Below are 12,278 nucleotides of genomic sequence, written 5' to 3' on the forward strand. Positions count from 1 at the left end.
AAAAGCAAGTTTCACTCAGTTACTGAAATTGCAATAATACCTTTCACATATTTGTCAAACACTAGAACCCAGAGCCTATGTTTGGAAATCAATGGTCTTGCATCAGCAACACCCATCTTCTTGTCCTGATTTTGTGAGGTTCCATGGAGAGAAGAAAAGGACATTAAGTTTCATCAGAGCTTGTAAAATGTACTCAAAAACACGGGACAGAAACCCCTATTAACAGCAGTCAGTAAGAACTTGCTGTGGAAAGAACAAGAAAAAAAAACTTCTCTCTCGAATGGAAGGTGCTCACCTTGGAAAGATGTGGAAATGTAAATAGAACTCAAAACAATTTTTTTTTCCAGAAAGTTTGATTTTGTAAGACGAAATACCAAAGCTACCTTGCATTCACTAGTTCCCACCACCTAATCTTGTACAGTACAAGGTTAATTTATTCTGCACATCATCTTTGGTTGCAAATTAGCTGTAGGGTTGCACAAAAAATGAAACCTAGAGAAGAATCAGGCCTAGAATTGAATGGCCTGGTGCAATGAAGTGTACTTCCAAAAGGAGGGGAGGGGAGGGTGTGTGTGGGTGTGGGTGCATGTGCACAGGATTGGGGTGGGGTGGTAGTGTTTGGGAGTCTGTTATTTTCTAATACCTGACTGCTTCCTTTGTATGTGATATGCTATGTGTGATATCCTGCAGAAATCTGTTTCAAGCCATCGACAGCAAATGCTTACAGGTGGCAGAAACACCACCAATGAACCCTTCATCAAGACATGCTGTGCTGATTGAGAAGAATTTCAATTAACCTTGATACTGATGAAGATTGAATATGTATTGACTTCAAGAATCAAAAATTCTTAGGAGGTTCCATGTTATTCAGCAAGGGAACCCATAAAGTCTTAAGCACCTCTGCTAATTTTCAGAAGGAAATTAACCATCAAGCTGAAGAACTTCAAACCTTGTCAAGCAAAGAAAGCAGGAATAAAATGTGAGGACTTTCATCACTGCAATGCACCACACCACAATCATCTGCAGGGTGCCTGAGAACAATAACCAAGCAGCATGCAGGCAGTAAGAGAGTTCAAGCGACACCTGACATATGGGCAGCATGTGGAATAACAAAATATTTAGAATTTACATTCATGATGTTTAGTTTTACAGAAGGACTGAGAGAAAGTAGTTCCTCTTTGGAAACCAAGAGGAAAACAAGAGTGAGACAGGTACAAATAGAATCATGGCAGCACAGGTGGCAAACTTCTTACACTTCCAAACATATTCTAGTTTTTCATACATGCACTGCAGATAGCACCAAACTTTTTAACCCTGAAAGTGATTTTCCCTCATATACTTACTGGTAATTCCATTTTGAAAACCACTGTCTTTTCAGGAGGTGAGTTTCACAACTTAACTATTTCTTCCGGAAAAATATTTTTCCTCATATCGGTGAAACAAAAATCACTTGAAAATAGTACAACATTCATCCAACTGCTTCTAGATTCTGTGGTGGCAGGGTGGAGATATGTCTACCAAAGGAGGTGTAAGGTGCTCCTTCCCTCCATTAGCCTGCAGGTCACCCTTGGGCAAGGTGTAGCACAGGCTTAGCCCACCCTCTCCCCCCCCCCCCCCATGTGACGCCATGGTATCAGGCAGTGGATGGTTGTACGATCAGGTGGTGCATATCACAAGTCCTGATTATGCAATCACTGATGCCAGGCAGACCATCTCAGAAGAGTATTGATAATGGCTGTAGTCACCCATCTTGTAAAGACACTACCCCGAAGAAGACAATGGTAAACTACTTTGTACAAAAATTTGCCAAGAACAATCATGGTCATGAGACCATGATCCCTACATCATAAAACATGGCACATAATGATGGTGATGATTCTAGATTCCATAATCACTATAAAACATCCCTCAAACAGTGCTCCAGCTGACAAGTTCATTTGCCATTTTATCAGAAAGTTGCATGTTTAAGTGCAACTCCAGAGACCAGAGCATAAGAATTAAGACAGATACTCTGTATCTGTATTGAAAAAGTCTTCTACTTTAATGGCGCAACAAATAAAATGGTGTCAGAACTCAGCAGGCAAGGCAATATCTGTGAAGAGGAATCTGTATCTGCTTTTTCATGTGGATCTAAAAGATTTAGTTGCTCTATTTTGAAGAGTGGAGCATGTAGCCCTAATGTCCTGGCCACTATTTCCACAATAAAAATGATTAAAAACAGATCATTGTTGTAATCCTGTTTAAGGTTACTGTTCAAATTATTTCTGCTTCCTATTTTGGATTAAATGCTTTTGGCTATATATAAAGCTCTTTGGGAATATGCAAGTACTCATTACTAATAAAACTTTCTCCATTCTAATCAACCAGTAATCACTTCACTGATGGTAAACAGACATTCTAGTTTGTTAAGATGCCAGGATCGCTATCAGCATGCTCCTTACCTCTGTCTGGGCAGGGTTTGACTGCAGTTGTTTGACTCCACTTCACTTTCAGGCAGTACCTCACGCCTTGCACTTTACTCTCCTTCTCCAACTGATGTGTCACTTACTAAATAAAGGACCTCATTCTTTTCTGATACAGAAGCATCACACTGCCGTCCTTTTCACACTCTTGCCCTCCTCCCACACTCATTACTCTTCAGTTCCTCACAACCTTCACCTATTCACTTTCCCTCATTCCCTCCGTCCAGTTCTTTCTTATTACTGTCGCTACTTTCTTCCTCAACCTCTTTCCTCTGCCCTATCCTCTCCCTCCTTTTAATTCCCAAAAAACCTTATTTTATTTTCATTCCCTCATTTCCTCTTCTCCCTTCTGCTACCCTCTCTTGTCCGATATTCTTCTCCTCTTTCCCTTATTATTCCGCCCCACTCTCAATTTCTCTTCTTCCCTCTGCCCCCGTCTCTCTTTCCTCTTCTTTCTCTACTCATCCACCTTTCTCTCTCTTCTCCTACCGCACTTCACCGGCCGCCCCTGATGACGCCGCTCCGGGACACCGGCTCTCCCTTTTGCTCCTCCGCCGGAAACAAACCCCTACCAGCTCCTGACCTTCACGGTAAATTTTCTTTCGTGACAATGTCCACATTATAATGATCCCCTATCTCATTTATAACTAACAATTCAAACAATCACTCCGAGCTGTAACGTGCCCAGGGTTAAGTCCTTTTTGAGAAGGAATAACCCTATCAAACGAATAGGGACCTCCGGCAACTTCGGGATGGAAATTTTGCCACAGAGTACCGCCTTAATGAAGACTAAAGTCGTAGCATTTGGGGGATGAACTCTGGCGTCTTTGGTTATTGGAAGGAATTCTAAGTACAATAAAATTATTATATTTTTTCTACCCGGAACCGACGTTGTGGAGGCAGCGGGAAGACGCGAGAGGAAGAATTAGAGCAGGGCGCGCGTTGCCATGGCGGAGGAAGAGGCGGTGGTGGATCGACCCACGGAGGCTGAGGCCTCGCCAGGTAAGGAGCAATGCCAGTTCTTTTTGTCACTCCGTCGTCCCCGGATGGAAAGGTCCTGGGACATCGACTCAAAACCTTACACTTGTGTGTCCCCTTTCATGCTCCACTTCGGAGCCAATGACAGATTCTGATTCGATGGGCCGAATGGCTCTGCAGGGTGGTAGTTCTGCGGTTGCATGAAATATTACCTAGACTGCAGATGATGAGAAAATAAGTAGGTTCGGCGCGTGATACTGTAAATTTTATTCTGCTTGAAGAAATTACTTTCAACTATTATTTACTATGCTGTACATCACGTGCATTACCCAACAAGTCGTAACTTATAATAATAGTCGTAGAGTAATATAACACAGAAATGTAACCTTCATCCCTCCCCATCCATTCTGACAAAGATACACATATAAGTGAATTCCATTTTCCTGGATTTGGACCATAGTTTATTTTAAATATTGTTTGTACCTGCCTCAACTAATAGACCAAGTCATTCTCGTGTTAATTTCAGTGCTGATTAGCATGTCGAATGAGATGCCAGGGGAAGTGGTTGAAGTAGGTACATTAAGAATGTTAAAAATGCATTTGGACAGGTAATATGAATTGAAAAGGTTGAGAGGGATAGCGGCTAAACATGAGCAAAAAGAGTTATAGAGTACCACAGCATAGAAGCAGGCCCCTCTAATCTGCGCTGAGCTTATATTCTGCCTAGTTCCATCGATCTGCACCAGGGTCATAGCCCTACATACCACTGCTCTAATGCAATTTTTTTCAAACTTCTCTTAAGTATTGCAGTCAAACCTGCTGCCTCCACCACTTCCATTGGCAATTTGCTCAACACGGCACTAACTTAGGTGGGGAATCTCAGTTGGCAAGGACTGGAGTACAAAGGACCTGTTTTGTACTGTATGTAAATGCTGCGAATTGTGGTTGGAAAATGGATAATACTGTACGAGCAGGAGCAACAATAACTTATTATTTTCTAATACTTTCTAGTTTTCCTATATTTACAGTCCACATTGCAATTCTCCTGCAGCCTCCCCATGGTTACTGGATCTTTCCTTTTCCGAGCTGATCCTTCAGAAACATGATATCATTGTCTCTGATCATTTCTGTCTGTATGGTTTCCAGGGCGATATACTCAGCCATCTCAGTTCTGAGCCTCTTTTGATGCAGCAAACAATCTGCTGGAGGAATTCAGTAGGTCGAGTTGCATCTGTTTGGGGGAAGGAGGGTGCAGGGATGGATTTGTCAAATGTTTCAGGCTGAAACCCAGCATCAGACTTTGTAGACGTTAATTCCTTTCCCCACAACTGTTGGGGATTTTCTACACCGAGTTGCTTATTGACTATAGCTTAGTGTTTAACACCATCACTCCTCCAGTTCTGATTGAAAAGCTCCATACCCTGGGCTTCTGTGTCTCCCTCTGCAACTGGATTCTTGACTTCCTAACTGGAAAACCACATTCTGTGTGGATTGGAAATAACATCTCCACCTCAAAGACAATCAACACTGGTGCACTTCAAGGATGTGTGCTTAGTCTACATACAGGATTATGTGGGTAGGCACAGCTCAATTGCCATCTGTAAATTTGCTGGTGATAATGCTATTGTTGGCAGAATTTCAGATGGTGATGAGAGAGTGTACAGGAGCAAGGTATATCGGCTAGTTGGTGTTGTAGCAACAACCCCGCACTCAATGTCAGTAAGATCAAAGAAATGATGGTGGACTTCAGGAAGGGTAAGATGAGGGAACGCAAACCAGTTCTCATAGAGGGATTTGGGAAAAGAATTAATTGACTTTATTACTTAAACCTTCACATACATGGGTAAAAATCTTTACATTATATCTCTGTCTAAATGTGCAATGTGTAATAGAAGTGGAGAAAGTGAGCAATTTCAAATTCCTGGGTGTCAGTATCTCTGAGGGTCTAACCTGGACACAACATATTGATGCAGCTACAAAGAAAGCATGACGGCAGCTATATTTCATTAGGAATCCAGCATCTATCATCAAAGATCCTCACCACCCAGGCTATGCTCTTTTCTTGCTGCTGCCATCAAGTAGAAAGGAGCCTCGAGAATTGCACCACCAGGTTCAGGAACATTTGCTACCTCTCAACCATAAGGATCTTAAACAAAAGAGGATAACTACACACATCTATTAAGATGTACCCACAACCCCAATGATCTCACTTTAAGGATTTTTTATCTTGTTATTTCATGCTATTTTTTTGCTGTTTACTTATATTTGTATTTGCACAGTTTATTGTCTTCTATGCTCTACTTGATCTTTCATTGATCCTGTTATAGTTACTATTCTATAGATTTGCTGAGTATGCCCACAGGAAAAAGAATCTCAGGGTCATATGTTGCGACATATGTTTTCTGACAATAAAATTTACATTGAACTTTGATTTGAGGAGATGTGTTATATCACCAGAGACAATCGCAGATTTCAATAGATGTACTGTAGAGTGCATTCTAACTGGCTGCATCATCGTCTGGTACTGGGTGAGGTGGCTACTGCTCAGGCTTAAAGTAAGCTGCAGAGGGTTGTATCAGAATCAGATTTATTATCACTGGCAAGTGATGTGAAATTTGTTAACTTAGCAGCAGCAGTTCAATGCAATACATAATCTAGCTGAGAAAATAATAATATTTTAAAAATAAAAAGTAAACAAGTAAATCAATTATGTATATTGAATAGATTTTTTAAAAGTGCAAAAACAGAAATAATGTATATTTTTTTTTAAAAAGTGTGGTAGTGTCCAAAGTTTCAGTGTCCATTTAGGAATCAGATGGCAGAGTGGAAGAAGCTGTACCTGAATCGCTGAGTGTGTGCCTTCAGGCTTCTGTACCTCCTACCTGATGGTAACAGTGAGAAAAGGGCATGCCCTGGGTGCTGGGGGATCTTAATAATGGATGTTGCCTTTCTGAGACATTGCTCCCTGAAGATGTCCTGGACACTTTGTAGGCTAGTACCCAAGATGGAGCTAACTACAAACGCCATTTCCAGAAAAGCTGGGATATTTTCCAAAATGCAATAAAAACAAAAATCTGTGATATGTTAATTCACGTGAACCCTTATTTAACTGACAAAAGTACAAAGAAAAGATTTTCAATAGTTTTACTGACCAACTTAATTGTATTTTGTAAATATACACAAATTTAGAATTTGATGGCTGCCACACGGTCAACAAAAGTTGGGACAGAGTTAAAATAAGATTAAAAAGTGCACAGAACATTCAAGTAACATCGGTTTGGAAGACTCCATATTAAGCAGGCTAATTGGTAGCAGGTGAGGTATGACTGGGTATAAAAGTAGTGTCCATCAAAGGATCAGTCTTTGCAAGCAAGGATGGGTCGTGGCTCACCCCTTCGTGCCAAAATTCATGAGAGAATTGTTAAGTCAGTTCAAAAGGAACATTTCCCAACGCAAGATTGCAGAGAATTTAGGTCTTTCAACATAGACAGTACATTATATTGTGAAAAGATTCAGAGAATTCAGAGACATCTCAGTGCGTAAAGGGCAAGGTCAGAAACCACTGTTGACTGCGCGTGATCTTCGAGCCCTCAGGCGGCACTGCCTAAGAAACCATTATGCTACTGTGACAATTATAGTCACCTGGGCTCGGGAGTACTTCGGAAAACCATTGTCACTTAACACAGTCCATCACTGGATCCAGAAATGCAACTTGAAACAATTACGCAAGGAGGAAGCCGTACATCAACTCTATGCAGAAACGCCGGTGAGTTCTCTGGGCCCGAGCTCATCTCAGATGGACTGAAAGACTGTGGAACCGTGTGCTGTGGTCAGATGAGTCCACATTTCAGCTAGTTTTTGGAAAAAACGGGCATCAAGTTCTCCGTGCCATCCTGATTGTTAACAGCGAAAGGTGCAAAAGCCAGCATCTGTGATGGTATGGGGGTGCATCAGTGCCCATGGCATGGGTGAGTTGCATGTATGTGAAGGTACCATTGACTCTGAGGCATATATTATGATTTTAGGGAGACATATGTTGCCATCAAGGCGACGTCTCTTTCCAGGACGTCCGTGCTTATTTCAGCAGGACAATGCCAGACCACATTCTGCACGGGCTACAACAGCGTGGCTTTGTAGACACAGAGCGAGTGTGCTTGACTGGCCTGCTGCCAGTCCAGATCTATCTGCTATTGAAAATGTATGGCATATCATGAAGAGGAGAATCAGACAACAGAGACCACAGACTGTTGAGCAGCTGAAGTCTTATATCAAGCAAGAAAGGACAAAATTTCCAATTGAAAATCTACTACAATTAGTATCCTCAGTTCCAAAATGATTAAAAAGTGTTATTAAAAGGAAAGGTGATGTAACACAATGGTAAGCATGCCTCTGTCCCAACTTTTGTTGAGTGCATTGCATCCATCAAATTCTAAATTTGTGTATATTTACAAAATACAATTAAGTTGGTCAGTAAAACTATTGAAAATCTTTTCTTTGTACTTTTGTCAGTTAAATAAGGGTTCACATGAATTAACATATCACAGATTTTTGTGTTTATTGCATTTTGGAAAATATCCCAACTTTTCTGGAAATGGTGTTTGTAGATTTACAACTTTCTGCAGCTTCTTTCAGTCCTGTGCAGTAGCCCCTCCATACCAGACAGTGATGCAGCCTGTCAGAATGCTCTCCACGGTACATCTATAGAAGATTTTGAGTGAATTTGTTGACATGCCAAATCTCTTCGAACTCTTAATATAGCCACTGCCTTGCCTTCTTTATAACTACATCGATATGTTGGGACCAGGTTAGATTCTCAGAGATCTTGACACCCAGGAATCTTAAACTGCTCACTCTCTCCACTTCTGATCCCTCTGTGAGGATTGGTATGTGTTCCTTCGTCTTACCCTTCCTGAAGTCCACAGTTGGCTCTTTCGTCTTACTGACATTGAGTGCCAGGATGTTGTTGCGGCACCACTCCACTAGTTGGCATATCTCTCCTGTACGCTCGTCACCACCTGAAATTTTACCAACAATGGTTGTATCTTTAGCAAACTTATTGATGGTATTTGAGCTATGCCTAGCCACAGAGTCATGTGTATATAAAGAGTAGAGCAGTGGGTTAAGCACGCACTCCTGAGGTGTGCCAGTGTTGATCATCAGCGAGAAGGAGATGTTATCACCAATCTGCACAGATTGTGGTCTTCCTGTTAGGAAGTTGAGGATCCAATTTCAGAGGGAGGGACAGAGGCCCAGGTTCTGCAACTTCTTAGTCAGGATTGTGGGAATGATGGTATTAAATGCTGAGCATAGTTGATGAACAGCATCCTGATGTAGGTGTTTGTGTTGTCCAGGTGATCTAAAGCTGTGTGGAGAGCCGTTGAGATTGCGTCTGCCTTTGACTTTTTGTGGCGACAGGCAAATAGCACTGGGTCCAGGTCTTTGCTGAGACAGGAGTTCAGTCTAGTCTTGATCAACCTCTCAGAGCATTTCATCACTATCGATGTGAGTGCTACCAGGTGATAGTCATTAGGCCAGCCCACATTATTCTTCTTAGGCTCTGGTATAATTATTGACTTTTTGAACCAAGTGGGAGCTTCAGCACGTAGCAGTGAGAGGTTGAAAATGTCCTTGATTACTCCTGTTAGTTGGTTGGCACAGGTTGTCAGGGCCTTGCCAGGTACTCTACTGGGACCTGCCACCTTGTGAGGGTTCAGTCTTTAAAGACAGTCTAATTTCGGCCTCTGAGGCAAAGATCACAGAGTCATCAGGTGCAGCAGGGATCTTCACAGCTGTAGTTTTGTTCTCCCTTTCAAAGCGTGCATAGAAGGCGTTGAGTTCATCTGGTAGTAAAGTATCGCTTTGTAGGAAGTAATGTCTTGCAGACCTTGCAAGAGTTGCTTGAAATTTCATTCGAAATCGTTTCTTCGCTCTTGAAATAGCCCTCCGCAAATCATACCTGGTTTTCTGGTACAGGCCTGGGTTGCCAGACTTGAATGCCACAGATCTAGCCTTCAGCAGACAACGTATCTCCTGCTTCATCCATGGCTTTTGGTTGGGAATGTACAGTAAGTTTTAGTGAGCTCCATCATGGGGCACTAGCCTCCATAGTATGCAGGACATCTTCAATGAGCAAAGCCTTAAAAAAATCAGTGGTCCATCATTGAAGACCCTATCACCCAGACCATGCCTTGTTCTCATTGCTGCCATCAGGAAGGAGATTCAGAAGCCTGAAGGCACTCACTCAACGATTCAGGAAGCTTCATCCCCTCTACCATCCAATTTCTGAATGAATGTTGGAACCCATGAACACTATCTCACTACTTTTTTAATTTCTATTTTTAATTAATTTAACTTTTTTTTACTGTAATGAACAGTTTTTCATGCCAGTGATATTAAACCTGATTCTGATTCTGTTGCTTTCTAGAAGTTGTCGGCAGAGGAGACGGTGAAGTTAGATACAATGACTAGATTTAAAAGACATTAAGATACAAGCATAGAAAGATATTGAATTAATGTTGGCAAATGGGATTAGTGAAAGTGGACGCAAGGGTCAGCACAGACCAATGGGTCCTTTTCTGTCTTATGTGACTGACACTATAACATCTGAATGATGAAAGACTGCAGATCTGCCACCTTCAAAGGAGTGTCTGAATATATTATCTTCAAAGGGCTAGTATAGAGTGCTCATAAAATATTGTTTACTGCTGGTTGAATTGAATACAAAAGTGAAGAGATAATGCTTCAGTTCCATTAGGGATTAGTGAAATCATACACTTCAGATCTTCTTTGTTAAGGAAGGCATTATGAGGAAGTATTGGGTTGCCGAGGCTGATATTCGCTGAAGCTTAATGGAAATTTCATTGAAGTATTTAAAGCCCAAGGACAAGCTGGATGTGAAGAATCTCTTGTGGGAGAATATCAATCCAAGGATTACCATTTAAGAAAAAATAAATAGTTCCTATTTCGATAAGGATGAGGTAAAGCTGGAGAGAAGGATCATGGTTTATTGGATCTTGCTTCCTCAAAGGCCATAGAAATATTTTTAAGGCAGAGTTAGATAGGTTATAATAATTAAAGATTATTGCTAGTATTTGGGAATACACAGTTGAGATTACACGCAGATCAGCCATTCTCATAGCAATATAGGCTTGAGGGTTTGGGTAATATGCTGCTGGTCTCTGACGATCATATTATTCTATCGCGCAGGCCCCTTGAACAGCAGAGGTCTCACGGACTCCACATCACTTTTCAATGTTTGCACGATCTCTTCCATTCCAACATTACAATCCTGATTGATTGATGTAGCTTTGCTGCAATAACCTATTTAGAGGTTGTCACCTTCCATCTATCTACAGAATTTCAGCATGGTGCACATTGCTATAGTTCCAAGTGTACTGCCTATCCTGTATCATCTAAATAGATCAAAATTCACTCTGAAATGGCACCCCCTGAGAAATGCAAATACTTTCATGGCTCAGAAAAAAAACAAGAATGTTGTTTCCACATTATCATGGATTCAAGTTGCACCTAAGAGAGGGTTCTTCACAATAAGACTTATTAGTTTGAATTGCAATCCAGTTCATGTTATTTCATTTCTGGTTAAGACTATCTTATTGACAACTTCCACCTGAATATCTCATGTCATTATATTTGCTTCACTTGCTACCCTACAGAAAAGTAAAGATATACACAGCTCTTGCCAGGAGCCAAATGAATACTGAACATCTTGGGCTTTATTTTAAAAAACCATAACCAGAATTGCACACCTACTTTCATAAACCAAAATCAAAAGAACTGCAGAGGACTCCAGCTATGGTATAACCATTAATTTATATAGTTATACTTTAACCACCCTGCTTTTATAGTCTAGAACACTTATAGACTAGAATGTAAGGAATGACAAGCCAATGATTGGGTACAACTGCAGACACAGCAAAGAGTTAAGTTGTACCACAGAGGCAAAATTCATAAGGATGAAGAGTGTAGGACTAAAGGTGCTGGATTTAAATGCGAGTAGCACTTGGAAAAAGGTGGACTAACTCATGATGAAATTAGAGATTGGTATGCCATTGTGGGCATCACTGAGTCATACTTGAAAGGTGATCATAGTTGGGAGTTTAACATCGCTGGATACACTTTGTATTGAAAGGACAGACAGAAAGGCATAGGCAGTGGTGTGGGTCTATTAGTAAGAGATGGAATTACATCTTTAGAAAGAGGTGACATAAGATCAGAAAATGTCGAATCCTTGTAGGTGGAGTTGAGAAACTGTGAGGGTAAAAAAAAATTATGGGAATCATATATAGACCTCTAGATAGTAACCAAGATAGGGGGTTGAGATTGCAAAGGGAACTGGAAAGGGCATGTAATAAGAGTAATGTCACAATTGTAATAGGGGACTTCAATATGCAAGGAAATTGGGAAAATCAGGCTGGTATCGGATTGCAAGAGAGGGAATTTGTTGAATGCCTATGAGATGGCTTTTTAGAGTAGTTTGTGCTTGAGCCTACTAGGGGAAAAGCTATCTTAAATTGGGTGTTGTGTAATAACCCTGATTTTATTAGCTTGACGTAAAGGAACCCATAGGAGGCAGTGATCACAATATGATTGAATTTGTACTGCAATTTGAGAGGAAGAAGCATAATCACATGTATCAGTATTACAATGGAATAAGGGGAATTACAGAGGCATGAGAAAGGAGCTTGCCCTGGTGGATTGGGGGGGGGGGGGAATGACAGCAGAACAGATGGGCTGAAGTTTCTGGGATTAGTTCACAAGGCGCAGGATAGATAATATCCCACAGAAGAAGTTTTTCTCAAGTGGCAGGGGTGGACAACG

General features: G+C 41.1%; 2 protein-coding genes across 4 annotated transcripts in view; one reads left to right on the forward strand and one right to left on the reverse strand.

The window, feature by feature from the left end:
• The window catches only part of supt7l (SPT7 like, STAGA complex subunit gamma), a 54,904-nt gene extending 52,324 nt beyond the window's left edge, over positions 1 to 2,580 (reverse strand). The window contains exon 1 of the mRNA XM_059982811.1: positions 2,442 to 2,580. The gene's annotated coding sequence lies outside the window, so the exon portion shown is untranslated. The remainder of the gene's footprint in view (positions 1 to 2,441) is intronic.
• A 342-nt stretch (positions 2,581 to 2,922) lies between these two features.
• slc4a1ap (solute carrier family 4 member 1 adaptor protein) overlaps positions 2,923 to 12,278 on the forward strand; it is a 153,245-nt gene continuing 143,889 nt past the window's right edge. The window contains exons 1-2 of one of the 3 annotated variants that reach the window (XM_059982807.1): positions 2,923 to 3,052; positions 3,366 to 3,464. In XM_059982807.1, the coding sequence (XP_059838790.1) occupies positions 3,410 to 3,464 (55 nt within the window). In that variant the 5' untranslated portion in view covers positions 2,923 to 3,052; positions 3,366 to 3,409. Of the gene's footprint in view, positions 3,053 to 3,259; positions 3,465 to 12,278 lie in introns of those variants that run through there. The other 2 variants (XM_059982809.1, XM_059982808.1) reach the window with 2 other exon arrangements.

Source organism: Hypanus sabinus, chromosome 10 (assembly GCF_030144855.1).
Source record: "Hypanus sabinus isolate sHypSab1 chromosome 10, sHypSab1.hap1, whole genome shotgun sequence".
In the NCBI taxonomy this organism is placed as follows: Eukaryota; Metazoa; Chordata; class Chondrichthyes; order Myliobatiformes; family Dasyatidae; genus Hypanus; species Hypanus sabinus.